This window comes from Zerene cesonia, chromosome Z, assembly GCF_012273895.1.
Source record: "Zerene cesonia ecotype Mississippi chromosome Z, Zerene_cesonia_1.1, whole genome shotgun sequence".
NCBI classification, from domain to species: domain Eukaryota; kingdom Metazoa; phylum Arthropoda; class Insecta; order Lepidoptera; family Pieridae; genus Zerene; species Zerene cesonia.
In genome coordinates this window covers 9169570-9190819 of record NC_052122.1, presented here as the reverse complement: position 1 = coordinate 9190819, position 21250 = coordinate 9169570, and the positions used below count along the sequence as shown (strand labels likewise).

The 21250-nt window shown below is 31.9% G+C and overlaps 1 protein-coding gene across 1 annotated transcript in view; it reads left to right on the top strand.

Moving 5' to 3' along the window:
* The window catches only part of LOC119835660 (gamma-aminobutyric acid receptor subunit beta-like), a 49937-nt gene that overhangs the window by 13595 nt on the left and 15092 nt on the right, over positions 1 to 21250 (top strand). The window contains exon 2 of the mRNA XM_038360624.1: positions 19342 to 19442. Coding sequence (XP_038216552.1) covers positions 19342 to 19442 — 101 coding nt within the window. The remainder of the gene's footprint in view (positions 1 to 19341; positions 19443 to 21250) is intronic.

Below are 21250 nucleotides of genomic sequence, written 5' to 3'. Positions count from 1 at the left end.
CCGTTTATTGCTGTATCATTCTATTTTTCATAAAGTACTATGCCAGCATATATATAGCATATAAATCTATTGCAATTATAAAAAAGCACAACTTAGGATTTCAAAAAATATTTATTTTTCGTACTTCGTATTACTATAGCTCACTATCATCAAAAATATGTACTGAACATTACATATATTCTACATATCCACCAAATTTACGCATTAATATGAAAGCCCATTCGGTTTACGCGCGTGCGTATAAGAGTTATACTTCTGATCATTACGTTGCCACTTTATACTCAAATACAACATACTGTGCTGAAAAAACACAGTGTATAAACTGTGTTTTTTATTACACTATTGTACACTATTGTTTCTATTTCAAGGCATTTATCGTTTACTATAGAGAAAGTATTTAATGTTAACGTTAGATATAATTTTTACAGCAACTCTGAAAGCATTTAAACTGCAGCTATTTTAATAGAATTAATACATTGCATGCAAGAAATGTGTCATGCACCGCTCGTATAATTAAATAATATTTTATAATAAGAACAGTTTTTGCTTGTTGAAGGACCTAGCATGCACCGTGACTATTTGCATACATGATATACTCTGAGGTCAATATTCGACACGCGATACTACAATTTGTTGTGGGACAAATAGGCAAGGCCGGGCTTTATTACCATCGATAGAACATAGTAAGCGTTGTATTGAACTGATTTAATATACAAAAGTTGCCATTTGTCGTTTAAGTAGCATGTAAAATATTATTCTTATTTTGTGTTAAAAGAGCGACGTTAAATCGGAAAAAAGAATGAACTATTTCTCCACGTCAAATATTCATTGGCTTATGCTGAACGAATTTTCATTAAAAAAATGACAACCTGTAAGCCAGCCTCTCAGCTGATGTAATGTTTCAGTTGATAAGTACATGAAGAACTATTTTACTACAAATCATTCGGGTTAGGACTAAACAATTAAAATAAAATTTATCGCGTATCATAACTGGAATCAAAATTCATTCTATGTTATCCACAGCTATCAAAACCTTAAAAGTAAATTGTATTATCCTTGATTTGTTATAATGATTTATATTAAAATCACTGTTTATTAGTATAATGACATTCGCCAAGAATTTTGAAACTTGCGCAAAGTTATAGAATATACGTAATACTCGACTACAGTAAAAACTATGAATGGGATAGTTTACTTACTGATAGTAAAAAATAAAAGAGAAAATATGTAGTTACTCCAGTATTTAATCACGCATAGATATTTCACTGAGAGTGGCAGACATTTGACCACGTTCCCGCCCGATGCGATTAATTGATTTTTTAGCTTCCCCTCTGTTTGATGTTTAACAGTGTGAAATAAAAGTATATTCGTATATCTTAACCAACGTTCGAAAAAACAAAGGATATTCTCAATTCATATCGTAATTTTTAAATGTTTAAGAAGTGAATCCACTACTGTATACCGTCGGTAATCACACGATTGGTATGATTCTTTCGTGTCCAATAGGGAATTCAAATGTGAAGATAAGTAAGAAGCTAATAAAAAAATTATTGTACATACAAAAAAAAACACTGGTATGGAACCGGCTCCTCCTGTTAAAAGAAGCAAATAATCATAATTTAGGTTTTTACAAAATGTCAACGTTGGTGCCAATAGATTATAATAACATGAAATAACACCGACTTCCACGTATGTAAAACGCTGCGGTATCAATAAAAAAGTGTTTTAATTTAAAGTACATTATTTCCCGATCATTCTCTGTATGAAATAGCACAAATTATTTTATATCACTTTAGACACTAAACGTGAACGAAAAGTCGGCTCAACTGTTCACTTTATCACGCAAACACGTAGATATGATTAATAAACAAAGTCACTTACTTTATAGCAATTTACCTGCTATGAAAGCAAGATAATACCGTTTCATTCAACTCTTCACGCAGCTAAATTTATCAAGTAAACAAGAGACGCATAAATACTATTAAGATATTTATAGCGCTCTATGATTAGACTGCTCCATTTACACGAAGCTCGTCTATTTTCTATTAAAGCCTTCAGCCCGAAGCGTACAATCTATCAAGATTCTCATTAACTATGTCGCTAGCTGCGTATTAAGGATTTTCTATACAACGTATGAGAAAGTAACGTGTATATATTATAGATTTTAAAAACGAATTATCCTCCGGTTATATTAACATTCTAAATTCAATATAATGTACAACTTTAAAAGTCAAATTTTTACCTTCTAACCCCAATTTTTCAGTTGAAAAATAACCTTTAGCAGTGTAACATTTATGGATATATACAAACTATCCAATTTATTATTATTTTGTCGTCAGGCGGCGCCTGAACGTAATACTTAAATACAAGTGTTCGCAACATTTTTTACTTTTTACATTTTTTATGTCAACACGGGAACCTAAGGTGTGCTGCGTGGTACTTTCCCCGGTGGGAAATAGCCCAATTTGTGCGGAGACAAGCTCGACTCCCTTATTAATGCCTTATTTACTGATTGTCTGATCTTTCACCCTCAATGTTTTCAAAACACAATTCAAATGTCAATTTATCTCTCAATTTGAATCTCAATTCGATTTTAAAAGTCCCATCGATAAATACCCCATTTGCAAAGTCTATAAATAATGTAGCAATAATTTCAATAGAAACTGCAATCGAGTGAAATGATTGCGTGAATGCATATCGTTAAAATGCCAGCGTATCCCTACTGCAATAAATGTTTGCTATTCGGCAGAACGTATTAGAACACGATATAACAAGGTAGAAACGTTGCAGTAATCGGTTTATACCGGTTAAGCCTTCTGTGATCAACCAGGCTATGAAACACTAGCCGCTATCTGCCTTATTTATAGCAAACCTGCTCAGAATTACGGTACAAACTTTTTACTTCAATATTGTGATTGTACTTTTAAAGCTTTACCCTAGAAACCGTCTGTGAAGAAAGAACTTGTTTTTAAGTTGTGTCTAGTTATAAATAGCTGGCGGAAGAAATTCTTTTGAAATATTGTTTGTACATTGTAAAATTTATTATTATCCCATGAGCATATTACTCAAGATTTTTATTTGGTGTAAAAAATTGTTTTTTAACAAAATATTGCAATGAGGGTTTGGTTTTAAAAATTATACGGTACTTATAGATTGAAAGAATAAAATAAGTTGCATAGAGGAAAGAGGCAACATCGTAAATTTACAATAAACAAATATTCGAATAACAAAATTTAATTTCATAAAGTCGCAACGCCACCTTTAATTCACTAGTTTTAAAAAGGTTTTGTTATGAAAGCCGTGTTCGTTCGTCCGCGAGATGAGATTTAGTAAATGCTTAATACAAATATGTTAAAAAGCGTGGCAATCGGTTTCAACGTGAAACTGATTCTGATAGTAAAAATCACTCGATTCCCGCGCAACATTCACAGGCGACTTCACACAATATTTCCAATTAAGAAGTTTTTTGTTTTCCTTTTTTTGCGAACGATTTTTGTCATAAATTGAAGTGGAAAAAGTTCGTTTCAACGGCGTTCCGCTTTGTGCAATTTACAAAGATCCCAAAAGCGAACAAATATTCACGAAAATTTATATTTAATGTATTTATACAACGAATAGAATTTCCTTCCTGACCTTATAAAACCCATCATCCCTTATGTAGCATAAGAAATACACTCTATTATACATAACAACGATATCACCGCTGCTAATAATGCATAGACCTCGCGATATCATTCTGTTGTACCAACCAATCTTATAACAATCTGCTTGCATATAAATCGAATCAAATTTATTTATTTCCGTACCTGTGTGCGCCCTTTCCGTGCTTTTTTAAATACAATGTCGGCATATTTCTGGCTCAATTCGATACATCAGTATCATTAGATGTTACATAACATTTTTGATGAACTATTGCCGAATATTGAAGTGTATTTTGCGTGAAGACACCATAGAAACTATAATATTGGGAAATTAGAAATAATATTGATTTGTAATACAACAAACGTTGTACCGCATTATTATATATTATTTAAATTGTCACATCACAATGTGCAATAATATGTTGCTACTACGAAAAAACATTTTAACAATATTAAACGTCAAAATTTTACTATAATTCCTTATAATTATGGAGTAAACACCATTATAAGCATATAAAATAAAATCTCCATATATTTTAAACCTTTAAAACATTCATCCTCATTATTCGCATTTATGCTCAAGAGCGTTTTAATCTGCGCTTTTAAAAGCTTTTGCAAGCCGCTAATGAGTTATAAATACCGATCAATAGCTTCATTTTATAATTTATCAGCAGTGATAATATACCGGGAACTAATTAAATTCACACATCGAGATTAAATTCCCTCCATTCAGCTAATAAACCGTCCTTTTGTGCCACCGTTACTAGTCTGCGATAACAAAGAGCGAGTTCACTTTGACAGTTCGTTGCGGTTATGGCTTACACGTTTTAATTGAAGATTAGAATGGCTTCTGTTATCAAGGAAATCTTAGAAGTTTTGATAGAATAATTTGTGCCTATGTTTGAAATATTTTTACACAATACTGGAATTAAAGTACAGCGAATATCTTTTATAAAACTGGGGTCTGAAAATATTGAAATTTTTTCAGACCCTGAAATGAAGAAATGAACCTGAGAGAAGATTAGAAAAATAGGTCATACTTGCAGTAATAAAATCAAAAATCAAAATAGTTTGATTTGTGGAAAAGAGTATATTAATATTCACAGTTTGTATTTATCTCGAAACAAGTAAGATATATTCTTAATTAAGGCTTACAGTAACCTTTTCTACCATAAAATTGATATCATGATAATATTGTCATTTGGGTCGATTTTCCCAAAGCATAAATACAATATACTAAACATGTGAAACTGTACGTGTCCCAATTAATTTGGAAATTGTCGCCTATTTGCGTATAATCATAATTAAGTTGTAGCGAATTCGGATTATTTGTGTATGACGCTTGGAAATATGGCACATGAGTACGAGAATACCCAGCGGCGTAACCTGGTCACGTCTGTTTGCTTTTACATATAAGGGAAGAGGACAATGGATCGCAATGTTATAATAAATTCTTGATTCGTATTCAAATTTTGATCTGAAGCGTAATTTAAACTTCAATAGTTCCAGTTATCATTGCACTTCAATAAGGCTAGTGCTATTCGACTGTATTCATTTTGAATTTCATAACTCAAATCTTTTAAGAAGTGAACCGATTTGTATGATTCTTTTTTTATTTGAAAGCTGTTGCCATCCGTATGATAATCCCTATTCCCTCTATTAAAAATCTGGTCTAGTTCTGATAATGTGAAGGTGGTTAAGTTTTTACTTAAAAATAAATATATTCAGAAAACATTAAACGTTTTTATAAGTATGTTTGTTATGTTTTACTGCACCGATTCCAAAAATTTTTTCATCATTAGTAAGCGGCATTCACTCAGTGATATAGATTATATATATATGTACCACGGGCGCAGCTGGAGAGGACCTTTGTTATAAATATGTGTAATAATAGCATAAATATATAATTCCGTAATACGATAATGAAGAATAAGCATGGTGAATGAATCAGTATTCAAACTGCTATCTCCTATAATTATGTAGTTAATATTGTTTACAATCTCTTAAACGAAACTAATTTAATGATCAATCTTAATATGTAAAAATCCAGTGGCATGATGTATGTTCCCAATGAACTCTTCTGATTTTGATGACATTTGGCATTTTATATGTAATTTGGATATAGATTAACTTAAGATATAGGACAGTTTTTATTTCGATTAATTATCTCCATAATTTATAAGCTTAATATTTTTAATTATTACTATTTGGTCCAACTTAAGACATATGATAGTTTTTATTTCGATTAATTATCCCACTTATTTATAAGCTTAATATTTTTAATTATTACTCAGCCACAGCAACGCGTGGCCGGGTATGCTAGTGTAATTAATATGTATATTATAGTAACGATAGATAGATACGTGAGCGACATTATCAATATTTGAATATAGCCGGGTAAAGCGGTTTACACCCTCCAACTACGCCCCGTTCATGCTGCGGCGTGAGGCAGCGGCGATCGATGGATAGAATTCGCCCCCGTTTGCCGTGCAATTTTTGCGTTCAACTCAGTACTTTGAGAGTCTGTTATACAATTAATTTAATACATTCAATATGAACGTTTATCATGACGGGGATTGGATCATGGGGGATGTTGCCATATTTATATAGATATTTTTTTACATTATTTAATATGGTCACGCAAATATCATTCAATTTTTTACAAATTGATTGATGACAAACATTCCACCCGCTTTGCAGGCGAAGTCAAAGAAAAATATACAAAGTCGCAGGGTTTTTTTTAGCATAGTTATCGTTCGCGTAGCATTTACATAAAACTTATTTCATTTTTCTAAAAATTTCGTTGAAACCGCTCCAGTAGTCCCTTAGATTAGCGGGTTAAAAGAATCAAACTCCTCAGCGTTACGTGTATTATAAGTGTAAGTTATACGGTCACGTGGACTAAATCATGACAATATGATCGAGGTGTGTTTTATACAATGCAATATTATACCGTTTATTTCAGCAACGTAAATTTGTTATGAAACAGTTTTCGAAATATTTGTACATTGCATACAAATAGAATATCAGGTGGAATTATACTCACACCTTCATACTCTAATATAAATTGCATATCGTGAACCGAATCGGAAAAAGGATCTGTATTAAATACTTGAACATGTGAAGCTCGAATTCACGAGAAGCGAAATCAAATCATCCATTAAAGTGCAGTACTGCAGTCTAATTGAAAAGACAATCTAATTATCAAGCCCGTGATTGTTTAATCCGTTGCAAATAAAATAAAACTTCATTGAACAAACCTGTTGTATCTTTGTATGGCTTGTAAAAAGAGGACGTTTCAACATTATTCAGACTTTTGTACCTAGGAAACTGTATTAATAAGCCACGATTTAAAAGCAGGTGTGTATAAATAAAACTACCCGTTACGTAAAGCGTCGGGTCTTTTATTTTAATAGACGATTTTAGAATCCAGAACTGCCTCCCGTTGTTAAATAACGAACATTCATTGAGCGCTTAGCCAATTAGAGTAGAAATGGACGAGAATGAAAGCATACCATTAAACTGACGCCATTTCATCGTTCCTGTTTTAACGGGGCACTTTCTGTAGTAATTTACACTTCAATGCCATTTAGTTCGTTTGTATTTTATTAATAGACTATTTAAATGAATAAATACAAGGAGACATAATTATAGATTGAGTATGCAGTTTTTATATTAGCATATAATAATTAAGAGTATACATAAATTTGACATTTAAGGATAAGATATTGGATGATACTATTCTCAATTTGATTTAGATTCATTGACATGATAAATGTACAGATCGCAGCAAAAGCTCAAAAGCGTTCTGAAATTTGAAAACATACAATTTTTAAACAAAATTATACCTCTTTCCAACACAACAATCACCTGTAAAATTATATTAATCACAGCTGCTACGGCCTGTTATTTAATATCAAAAATTTTAACTTCGAATTGAAATAAAAGAAAACCCAACGAACGGCCTGTAATACCCCGGAACTCACGATGGGCTGTAAATAAATTAAAAAACATGACATCGGATTTATGCGGGTACGAATATCTCTATAGTAAACGTGTCGCAGTTATATCGGAAAAATTGCAGCTTCTGTAAACAAAACTCGTACCAATATCAATAGCGTCTAGCTTATTTACTTTATTTTCAATCAAATCAGCCATAAACAGTCGTCAGTATTCAAATTAAACGATTGGCATAATTAATTTCTTCTTTTAAAATCTATTATAAACATGTGCATACATTTTATAGAATATTTCGACTGACTTTATTTTTTCTCGTTTGTGCCGAAGCTTTGTGAATAAAACTCTATTAAACTCAAACTGTCTGAACTGTCGAAAACTATGAACAAAGCATCCGCACCATAAACTCAATACATATTCAAAGTTCAAACAATATTTTTGGACGACCAAACGAAAAGCTATTTAACAAAAAATAACTATCATTTTACGTTACATTCTTCGCTAACAATTATTATAAAACAATTTCGTAACATTCGAAATAAAATGGATTGAAATGTTACCTTTTAGAATTGTTATTGATAGTCATAAATGTCCGAAAGTGTGTTTATATCAGAAACATAAAACTTATTAACAATTTAACTGATATATTAGACAATACCGCATCTGATCAGTCCTTATCATTTCGTTCATTCTACAATCTAAATTATCATATCGTAATGTTCACTTGGGAGTTATAGGAAAATAATTCATACAACATTATCCGATAAGTACCCATATCAATTTATATGCTATTTTGAGTTCAAGAGACTATTTATAAATGAATTTATTAATTTTAATCAATCAGTAATCATAATGTGAATATCAGAATGGTTTTCGTTGTCACTCTTGGCCAATGAGTAAGGTGCAAAATTCACAGGTTATTAATATTCTCTTGTATAAGCCTTAAAGAGAGATATTATTCTCAAATTCTTTTAAAATATGTCTAATTAAAGTGTTGATATTAAGTGCAGAATACACGAATATGTACAAGATATCCATTATAAGAATTAACATCATATAAATAAAATTCGATGAAATATTATTATGAGCTTCATAGTGTTATTATAATTTTCCAACTCTACTTCGCTGTATTTAATTATGGAACATTTACAAAAATTTTGGCACAAAAAATGAGGACAAACTGTTCTCGAAACTTATTCGCCGTGTTAAAAAATCTACTCCATCCAGTGTACTGTTTAAAAACAACCAAAATATCTTGACGTGTAATATTATGTATTTACATAATAATACTTTTTACTATTTGGATATTATTTTTATGATCATTGGTTAAAATTTGCGGTACTAAAGTAAGTTCTTAATTCGTTTTGGCCGTGGGACGTCTACTGCTGGACAAAGCACCTAACTTTCTAGCTCGACTTTAAAATTACATAATTCTTTAACTTACAAAAATACTCTTATATCTAGCGAAATAAAAAACAAAATACAATAAACTGTTATGTTTTATCGCTTAATTCATAGTATTGACACGTAAAATGTTAAAATACTAACATTCTGCATAGTTTACGATCGTAGTATGCACAAGGCATTAGAAAATTGCCGACGTTTCCCCGCCAAATGCAGATCGGTAATTTGTGGGACATACACTTTTTATTCTATGAAAACAAATGCACAAAATTTGCATTCAAATCGAGGACAGTAGGGGGAGGGGGCACTTTGATACACAAAAATTCAATCTCTTTTCTGAGGACCATAAAGCATTATATTTAAATATTTGTTTTGATGTGTGCATTAGCTGATATGTCAGCTTATATTTTGGCTACGCAAAAACCACAAAAACTGGCGACGTATAGAAATAAACTGATTTTAAGAAAAAAATCTTTTTTTTTTTTCATTTCAAACTGTGACTCCATTTAATTGTTGGCACGTGTGCGTTCACACAGACATCTGACGTAGAAAAATTTAATTAGCTGCATACAATTACATATTTATGTCAACATTTAAGCATTTTTTATTATAAATTTAAACTTTACCTTTTATTTAATTAGAAATAAAACTGATTTACTAGCGGTGCCGGGCGGTTTTACCCACGTGGTACCTGATGATGTACAGACTTAAGTATTTCTTAATAATTGGGCTATCTAACACTGAAAGTATGTTTCTAATCAGACCAACAGTTCCTGAGATTAGCTTGTTCAAATAAACAAACAAATTCTTCAGTTTATAATATACTAGCTGCGCCCCGCGGTTTCACCCGCGTAAATCCGTAACCCGTAGGAATATCGGGATAAAAAGTTGCCTGTATGTTAATCCAGTTGTCCAGCTGTCTACGTACTAATTTCATTGCAATAGGTTCAGTAGTTTTTGCGTGAAAGCAAAGCAACAAACACACACATCCTTACAAGCTTTCGCATTTATAATATTAGTAGGAAGTAGGAAGTATAGATTCAATATTACAGTGAACCATGAGCAGTTATAAAATTCAATTTCGCATTTAACTGGTGTTACTTTAGTTATAACAGCCATTAAGAGACACTTCTCCACTGATGTCAATAGGGCGTACTTAATCATATATTGAAGTAGTACTTAAGTCCAATGAAAAGCTGTGAAAAATAAGTGTATATTTCTGTTGATGATAATATTTGACGAAGATTGCGTTAGACAATATATTGTGTGTGTGTGTGTGTGTGTGTGTGTGTGTAGATTGCAATAAGTCTTCGAACTTAAAATAGTATCGTTTTTCCTTATATCAGCTTTGTGCCAGATAAACTTCTATCTATACGAGCCCACACATTCAGAAAAAGAACAAACTGAAACATTTTTTTTTATTCTCATAATTTTTTTTTATGAACACAATTTATACTTTCATAATGATATGCTTCGAATAAACTAAACTGATTGTCTATGGTGTTATAACTTTAAGTCTTATTTTACTATCAAAAGCAAATTTATTTTCCCGTTAAATGCTCATTTGGTCTTTAGAAGTGTTGTTAGGAATTCTCAGTAATATTGTTTGATAAAGGGATGCAACGTTAACAAAAGAATTGAATACGACTTAAAATATAATAGAAATCTATTGAGAAGAATCTCACGGAATAGATATTTTCTCGCTGCTTCCACCAGTACGTGAAATGAGCGAACGAGGAAGGAAAATCACGTATTTATCCTGTATTCATATAATAAAAAGAATACGATACTGGAGCACTTTTAATATTTTCTTCAGGAGCGTCGTAGTCTTTGTTTCAAATAACGCAGGCACATTGTATTTACTCTATTGAGTGGGCAACAAGCAATCGGATTAAACTATTGTTGGCAGATCTTTTGTTTTCGGAAGGAATTCTATGACGCCCACAGCTTCAGGTTTCCGATGTTATAACAATGCTTTACTTTGAATGTTCGATGACGTCAGGTCGGCCTTGGGTTTCTGCTGTTTCTACGGGCGACACTGTCTTTGTTTGCACGTGATCAATGCATCCTTTGATCTGTTTAGAAACTTTTATTGCAGTTATCTACAATCAGTGATCAGTGTGAGATTATACGTGAAGTTATAATAAGGAAAGATATTGAACTGACAACTAAACTAAACATTAACTTTATCGTGACCTAATAGAAATGCATACTTTTTAATTGTTAATCTAATAAGCTTTCATTGGATTAATAAAATTTTAAACATGATATATATATTTAGAAATTGAAAACTTTTTAACGGATTTTAAACGCGATTTATTCTCAGACTTAGTCTCCGCGTTACCACGCTCGATGTAAAGTATTCGTCGGATTAATGATATAATGAATAAATCGCGTTTAAAATCCGTTAAATTTTTTTTTCTAAATGTATAATACTCGCATAAAATCGAACACAAGAAAATACTATGATATATATAAATTCATCCACAATGAAATATATGAAACCGAAACAATAATACTGTTTGTGCCACACACAGTGCCACGAGTATACTACGAGACCTGCTACGATCGATTGCTTTATGTTCCTATACGCGGTGAGTGTTTGCTTGGCTAACATCGGTTAAGAGTTCGAGGATGTTGGCACAATTGAAAGAAAAATTGATCATTTCTTATTTTCAATCCTTATCTAGTGGTATGAAGTTATATAACTTGCAATAATGGATCATATAATTACAAAGACATTGAAAAATCGCATGTGATATCAATTGGTAGGTACGTATAGCGTTTTTAAAAACTATAATATCATATGTAATTGAAAGAAAAATTTATCATTTCTGAATTTCAATCCCTATCTATTAGTATAAAGATGAACTTAGAATAACGGATCACTAGATCATAATTTCATTGAAAAATTGCATGAGAAATTGGTTGGTACGTACAAGTATGTATTGTCTTGGTAAAACTTGTATTTTTATGCAGTATATATGTACAGTTAATTAATAATAATTTATTATTGAAATGAAAGATACTGGTGCATTTAAAAGTCTCTCCCTTACACCTTTCAAAATGAGATCATATTTAAAACTCAACTATCTATTCTTCGCCTACGTAGTCATATGAAAATACAGTGCAAGGGTTTTACCCGCATAATTTGTGTTATCAAATTTTACACTGATCGGTTCAGTAGTTTAGTAATTACTTTCACATTTAAAATATCAAGAGGGATTCCATTGAACAATAGATAAAATAGAATTATGACGCTCGAATATCGATACTAAGATAAGGCTACGAGATTTAATGTAATATAAAAAGTAAGTCCCGTGTCCCCTAGGGGGTATGGGGCAGATGATGTACATCTGTTTCACTGATCTATTTTCTTTACGGACAAGTAGGTGATCAGCCTTCTGTGTCCTGCCAGACCGAGACATTTTTTTTTGTGCGTCCCCACCGGGAATTGAACCCAAGACCCCTCAGTTCTACGCTCACGCGTTAACCTCTGTGCCAAGGAGGCGGTAGAGTAATATGATTATATATAAAATATGTAATATGATTATACATAAAATACAATATTTTTATTGCGATAGAATTATAGATATTTCATCGAAATAGCGTTAAATTCGCTGAAAATTTTCTCCAATCTGCCTCTTTTCATTCCTATAAAGGAATTGTGGTAAAGGAATATTGGAGAAATAATTTTAATATTTTATAGTGCTCACATTTGAAGCTCGTGCAAGGGTATATGAAGTAATTCGACAAATGTTAGACATAAATTGTATATGTGAATTGTAATGTGTTTACGTTTCATTTCACGTAGTTTTCGTGAAACGAAATATTCGGATTGTAAACAACTTGTTATTCGAAATAGGTCATTTCCGATACTCGTAAACGAAATTTAGATGGAAGTATGGTGACTGGGTGTTTCTTTGATTACCCCGGTGTATTCTGCCTTGATTTATTTACATTAATATCTTTTTCAAAGTATGACAGCATTATATTTTCGCCTACAACGCGATGCTCCTTATCTTTTGAGGCATCATTTTCCCAAGATTCTCTGAAACTATATTTAGGCACATGCATTTTTTTCTTAGTCTTTCTGCAAACAAATCTGCTTTTCCTTCAATTGAAATAAGGATAAAATTCAATTGAATATTACTTTTAGTTACTGTCTTATTTTTATAAGTTCATTATAGCTTTGTTTTAATTCGGTTGAAAGTTGCGGCTTGAATATTTTTAAACATGATTTTTTGTATGGATAAAAATGATTTAATTTAAATTAATTTTCCCATTCGACTGAAACATACACAAATATGTCATATTATTCCGATCATAAGCAGCTGTATGAGATATCTAAATTTCAGCAGCATTTCTGTGGATCTTAGAAGAGTGACTAATTCAAACGGTGATATTATTATAGGGCCTTTGTACAGTAATTAATAATAGCAAATTAAATTATGAATTCCTTCTGAAACGTGTGCATTAAATCTTCAATGTATCTGCATCAATACAATTCTCATAAGCAATATTACGAAGACAAACTTTAAATTTACAAGTACCTATACCGATGACCTCAAACTAAAAATTTAGTTACATAAGCTCCTCCCATACGTTAGTAACTTTCAAGTTCGCGTTACGAAAGAGTCGATCAATACACTAGCCAACGTTAAAACGGATCACGCAAAGTAACTCACGAAAACATCATTTATAATATCCCACTCGTCTAGACCCCTAATATAAACGAAGGAGCCGAAGCGTTATCTCTCTATCTTATATTCACCTTAGCGAAATAGCAAATGCCGAATGAGAAAGAGGGTCGTTTGTGAAGGACCAAATTTTAGGTATCCAGTGTCATGCGCGGCTTGAGCCCGGTAAATCTATATTTAGATCGCTCAAAAATTGGGCACCTTACATTATTATTAAAAGCAATTTATACGTGAACTAGCTGTGCATTTTGATTTTATTCTTCTTCTGTTATAGGTTGTATGTAATTATGTAAAAGAACGACCAAATTGTGTACGTGATAACGCTGACAAAACATCTAAATTGAAGTGATTTTATCTGATTACTGCATTGGTTATTTATTGTGATGATATTAAATATAAAATATTAGGCAAAACGGTATTTTTTTTAGATAAACTTTCTTATTATTCTAATGAGACTTCTCAAAACCATATATCACTCACTACACCAGCCCAGCAAAAAAACTAAACCATACAAAAGCGTAGAAAAATTACCTTCGAACTTTACAGTTCCAGCCTATAATTGGAGAGAGTCTAAAACCAATATAGACGGAGCTAAAAAACAAGTGAGCAGTGCAATTTGGTTCGAGGCTGCGGAGCTTGCGTGTGAAAAATTCAAGCAGAATTTTTACTGCTCGTTTCAGCACTTTATATGACCACTCTTAATCGGATATTCGAAAACTAGTGAATTGCAATTTGTAAGTGAACACGCTGTCTTTTTGGTTGTTTTATAGACTGTCGATGTGTTATAGCTGAATTTATACTTTAAACTTTTGCGCGTATACACATCTGAAGGAATTAAGACTTGATATAAGAAAAATAGATGAATTATAAGGAGTAAGCCATAAGCGCATTTCCTAAGTTTCACACTTTCAATGTCGAATATGCAATGAAAAATCGACCCATTGCATGTCTGTGCTAGGTCAACGCTGCCTTTCTTCGAGGAAGTTTTAATTAAACTTCGTGTATATTTCAATAATAACAAAGCAGAAGTAAAATTGCATGTATATTTGAAAGTTTGTTAGTTTTGTGCACCTTGAAACAGTTAAGTTCGGTGTTTATTTTAATTCGATGCTAATGAGCAATTTCTGGCATAACATCTACAATTTAAACTGTATACTGCATAACATTGCGATACTTAAATTTTAGTTTGAACAAGAACAGTAATGCTAATAAGAATAAGAGTAAATTGTTTGTAACAGAACTGAATAAAGAAATACTAAAATATAATAAAAATTAGGCATTAAACCAAGTTGTCATAAATGGAATACTCGTGGTAAAGAACCAATGTATTCGAAGACGGATTTACGCTAAATGTTATTTTCAAAATGGATTCAAACGTTTGAGAGATTCTTGTTTCTCTTAAATCAAGGGTTTTTATGTATTGCTTTTAAATAAAAGCATTCACAGCCGATAAGCCGATTGACTCGGGTTCAAAGGGAAAGTTGAGATGGAAAATGTTGGCTCCCAATACAGCTCTTCAGGTTAACAAATACTCTGAATATTGCAAAGTTATGGAACGAGGCAATTTGAGCGACATTTTCTAGACTATTCTCCGAGTTGAGCATTTCGTGTTTAATATTGTTGTGTGAAATGCTTCTCATTTATTTCTTTTCTATTCGGTGAATGTGTGACTCACAATGCAACAAACTATTTCGCTTTTATATGAAACTAGGGTCTCACTAACCATACACATGAAAACTCATTCAGAATAACGCATTCAGATGCAGCTACGTAAAATGTAATTAGTTTTGTATGTTACTTAGTAATATGTATGAGGAAATTTACTTACATTTGCTCATAGACCTTGTTATGTATTATAAAAGGCAAAGAAACGGAAGGAGAAAGACGTATGAATAAAAGGCGTGGATAATATTTGAAAGCATTAAAGGCCTCTTCTATTGAATTTAATTTTATAGATAAAATATGTTTTGTACAGCAGTACTAAGAAGGCACAAGCGGATAATGTTATAGCTTTTATTACAATCCTTATCCGTGCAACCACTTCGCGATTGATACTCTAGAATATTTGAAATATTTTTCAAAGCTATTTTATAATGGCATGTTCTTTAATATGGATAAAACAGATGATATAAGTTTATTTCATAATTTTCTGTTTTACTTTATTTATATTATCTATCCTCAGTATAAAATTACTATACTACGTATTGGTGTGTGTTTGTATATATGTATGCTTAGATCTTTAAATCTAAACAACGGATTTAAGTATTTCTATTTATTACTGTAATAGAAAATGTATTAGTGTTAATAAAATCAACATAACAATGCTGTTATGCTAATTTTTCAGAGCTTTCACGAATTTTGAGCTCTAGGAAACGTTTAATAATTTACTTATTTATTTTTGTTAAATATACAAAACCTGATACATTATAACTTACACATAGGATACATAGATTTAACAAATAAAAATGAATAAGATATACAATATAATTAATAAGTTATAACATGGCTTGTTAATTGAAAATTATATTGTACTAGCTGTGCCCCGCGGTTTCACCCGCGTAAGTCCGTATCCCGTAGGAATATCGGAATAAAAAGTTGCCTATATGTTATTCCAGTTATCCAGCTGTCTACGTACCAAATTTCATTGCAATTGGTTCAGTAGTTTTTACGTGAAAGAGTAACAAACATCCATACATCCATACTTACAAACTTTCGCATTTATAATATTAATAGGATATTTTAAATATGTTTGCTTTTTTCAAATAGAAATGTATTTATACCATGGCTTGGAATAATTATACTCAACATTAATTTATTATTAATTAAAGGCTTATTGTTAAAGCCTTGGCTAGAATATTTGTTCAATATCGGATTAAAACATAAATAAACCACCATTACAATAATATCTTAACTGTTAATTTTTAGACATTTTACTGCTGACTTTAACATTTTAACCAGGGATCACAATATCTACTTATGTGTCAGTTTCCATAACCTTGCTTGATTCAAATGTTTTTTATGTTATTATACATATATGCCCTCTTAAACTATCTTAAATTTGTGGAAATTAACAGTATCTAGGCTTTAAGAAGTCGGAAAATTAAGAAGAGGAATTATGCTGCTGATGGTTATAAGACTTACATTATGTTTCTAGAAACTTCTGAGGGACCTTAAAAACCATATATAATATATGATATATGTTGTTTTGTAAAAGCAGTAGCTAATTAAAATAGTAAATACATAAAACAGTTCCTACAAATTTTCAATTTGCATCGGCATACAAATAATGTCATTTAAATGAACATTTTCCAATTACGGAATACGGCATTGCAGAATGATGATTTTCATTTCAGATTATGGCAGCTTGTTAACTTTTGTTCTATCGAATGCTCTGTCTATTTAACTCGTTGATAATTAATATTATTCGTGAATTTATAATGAAACACACGTAAAGGGATATTCAATTCGTTATGAGTATTCATTGCGAGTTTAATTATCATAATGTTATTACGATAATATGTTAATTTTTCGGTGGTCATTGATTTCAAAATATTATTTTTGTTCTTATAACCATTATTTCAATTTATGTTATAAAGAAAGATACGGATTTCTGACATCTAATTGGGACAATTGAAACATAGAAGCTACATACTAAGATTCACACGATTTCATTCTGCCATCCCCTTTCTTCGATCATTCTAGACGTCGTTATGTGGACGTTCTATATATCCGGGCAAAGCGGTTTACTCAATAGAGTCTAGGCTCTTCCGTTTCAAATAAAGAATATTCTAGAATTTGCTTGCTGAATCAGGGATCCCCGATTCTTACGATATGGGCTCTTCAAGCGTAGAGAGATTAGATACCTTCTAGGGAAGTGCGCTGCATCTTAAGCCAAATCCTAATTTACTATCAGGTGAGATCATGGCCCAGCGCTTCACCATAGATCAATAAAAACATAAAAAAGATATACGTTTATATTCCTACATTGTCAGACATTATGAAATCACAAAACATTTATGTTTAAAAAATTAAACCGTCAATCAAATAAAAATTATTATCTATATCGGTCCAGGGGTCCTCAAGTTATCCATTTGATAACATACATAGGTATAACTGAAAACCATAAAATACCCACAGACAAACTTCTCCTTTGAAGGTTGTTATAAAACTTATAAATCCCAGTAAATAAGCATTATTGTCTGCGATACCGAAAAGATTCCGTAAAACCCAACTTTACAAATTCACTACAATGAGGTTTGGATTCGGCGGTATTGATTTTATGCGTGTAATTTCAACGCAATGAGTTTAGGGTAAGGGAAAGTAGACCCTATTCACACAATTATTTAAATTGTTTGCGGAATTTAGATCTTATAGACAATTTTGCATTCAATAATTTATATTAGCCTAAAATTTTACCAAAAAAATTAAATCGCCTTATATTTTCAAGATACCACATGGGAGGCAATAGCTTTCTAATTAGAAAGGAACCATCGAAATCGGTTTAGTCGGTCGAAAGTAAAAATAATATAGGCGAATTGACAACCTCTTTATTTTTTGAAGGCCATTGAGAAGTAAATCTCAAATTAAGTTTAATATTTTTATATTAGCAAATGTTATATAGGGTTTACTACATTAAATTTGGTTTTAAATTTAACAACGTGGATTATTTTCTGATGGGCTGATATTTATATGACGCCAGCATGATTGGGGTAGTTTGAAAATTCAATTGCATTTGGCACATAACTATCGTAACAATAGCAGAAATTTAATTTCCCATATAATATTACCCAATCACTATTCGAATCTAGACCTTAGCAACTTATGCGACCTTATAGTTGAAATAAATATTGTAGTTATCGGTCTTTTGATCCTTGATCATGTATTAAAAATTGTAACATTTTATTTCAGTTTTCAACGGAAACATTATTATTTAAATCTTTTTATTTGATCTCCTACGCCATATTGATACTATGCGCTACTGGGTTAGCTAACTTTAACTAATCAGACACTCTTTCTCTGTAATGCTTCTAGATAAGGACATAAATTGAATTTAAATGAAAAGTACAGAAATTGTTAAACGTATAGGTGGAATGGAACCCTCTCTTCCAGTTTAGTTGAGGCGTTGTGTGAGAGAGAGAACGCGTAGAGGGCAGTGTTCTCTTTCTATGACGCAGTGATATCATAGAAAAGAAGTGCTAAGCGCTATCGGGACTGCGGGAATCCCGTGGATAGCAGAGCACGCCTGTGGGGAGATCGAGTATCTTAAAATATCAGACGACCCTTTGCTTTTGTCGTTGCCTGTATTATGGGCCTGTGCATGTTGAATAGGTAACGAAGTGGACGACATATTGTTGTGGCTACGGCCTGTTGTGTCAATAGATGAGTGGCATGTGGAACATCAAGCGTGCGAGGGTAACCGTTTGCGTTCGTAACGGAGATCCCGGGGATCCCTCATTGCTGGCGTCAATTTTAGGCGACCGTTGTGGTAAGGTTTATTATTGAGCAGGAGTCTGGCATAACCTTGCTTCTGCCTTAAAGTGGGGTACCTATGACGGATTTGTTCAAAAAAATACTACATAATCAGAAGTCATACTGGCCACAATTTTAAAACGTTCTTAACGTAATTAATTTTGTTTCAGAGGCTCCGGTGGTGGTGGAATGTTCGGAGATGTCAATATATCAGCAATATTGGACTCTTTTAGTATAAGTTACGATAAAAGAGTAAGGCCCAATTATGGAGGTTAGTCATACACACACGCACAAACTGAACAACGATACAAAACAAGTCACAAATAGAAATTTAAATCCAACGCTTACAAGTATGATAATCTTCCTATCCTTTAAAAATTTGCAATAATTTTTTACTATAGTCTTCGACCTCGATCAACTAAGTGATTAAAACAAAATGGATATATTTCAGCTTCAGTCCAGTCTATTTATGACATTTTCGTCCTTAGAAAATAAAATAACGCCTATATCAAAACAAATTTAACCCGTGAAACAATTATCTCGATAGAGATCAAATTAAACAGATTGGCTTGACCTACGACTTCCATCTCGTGCATTTTAAGTTATCGTGCGATAGTCGTTTCTATTGCAAATGTGTATTCCCTAAGTTATCCATTTATAGTAGTATTTTCTCGGGGAAAAGTGTCTAATAGTCGTTTTTAATTACCGTTTTCTTACAGTTTACTTGTTTTCGATAATAATAGTTTAATAATTTAGGTGAAAAAACTTAAACAGACAAGTAACGCATTGATCGCTAAAATATTGACTCGTTTTGTAACCTACTATTTTTTGGTATTGTATGTAAATTATTATGAATATTATTTTTTATTTTATTTGTCAATTTTAATATTATTTTTCTATCTGTAAACGTTCCTCATAAACCCCACCCAAATTTAGCATCAATCTTAACAGACTTAACAACTTAGTACAATTGTATCTCTAGAGAGCAGTGCGAGCGGGCATTGCACTCAGTCTGCTCCCTCCCCCAGTCCGATCGAATCCGACAGCACCCGAAAGGACGCGAGCGCCCGTCGCTATACATGTATTCCTGCAGACAGAGGGTGTAACTACACCCAACTTTCTAACTACGAGGTTTTACTGCGTTATCTCGATACTAAAATCCATATTTCGTTTTCGCTTGTGTACGAAAATACACTGAACATTTTATAAAACACTGCGTGTTAAAATAAGTATGAAAATAACATAAAATATTTGACTGAAAACTGACGTAATATGTATTATTGTAATATGGAAAATTTTCATTTTCATTTAACGTTCAGTTTAGATAAATTGAACTTTTAATAAGCTCTCAATATCCATAATAATTTCATCAACGATGCGTCATAATTTAATATACGGATAATTCCTAACCTGGGAATTATATAGTCTACTATCTATAATCGATATTCACAGTGGGTTATGCGAGAGATGACTATAGGTTGCGGTGTTTCTAATCCCGCTATAAATTGAACGGTTATTTCAATTATCGCTTGATTGCTGACAGGGTTTTGTGCCTGAATTGTGGACTTTCATAGCTTGTTATACCATTATTTTAGACAGGGCATTGTAAGCAATATTTGTAAGAACAATCGCAAACGTTCGTTAGCACGGACACGATGATGAACAGAAAAGTATTTAATTTAATTGGTAAATGCGTACTTGTAATTACAAAAAAGATGATTTTGTTTAACAATGATTTGCGGGGAACATTTTAAAGTTATCATAATATACAACAACATCTATATATTCTACATTTTGTTGTATAAATTGTTACACAACGTAAAAGTCTTTTAAGCATTTCTGTTTTACTAAATCAATACGAAATATTCACAAATAGTATAAACAATATCCCGAATAAAAACCGACTGTTGTATCCAATCTAACCAGATCTGGCTACAACTAACCTAAGCTAAAACATCGATTCATCAAGCCAATTACCTGATCACTGGATTTATGGTAGCTTGTCTTGCGAACTGAATTGTAAATTAAAGGCTTGTCTTGTTGAAATGTTGCGGCTAGACTATTAATAAAACTATTTAT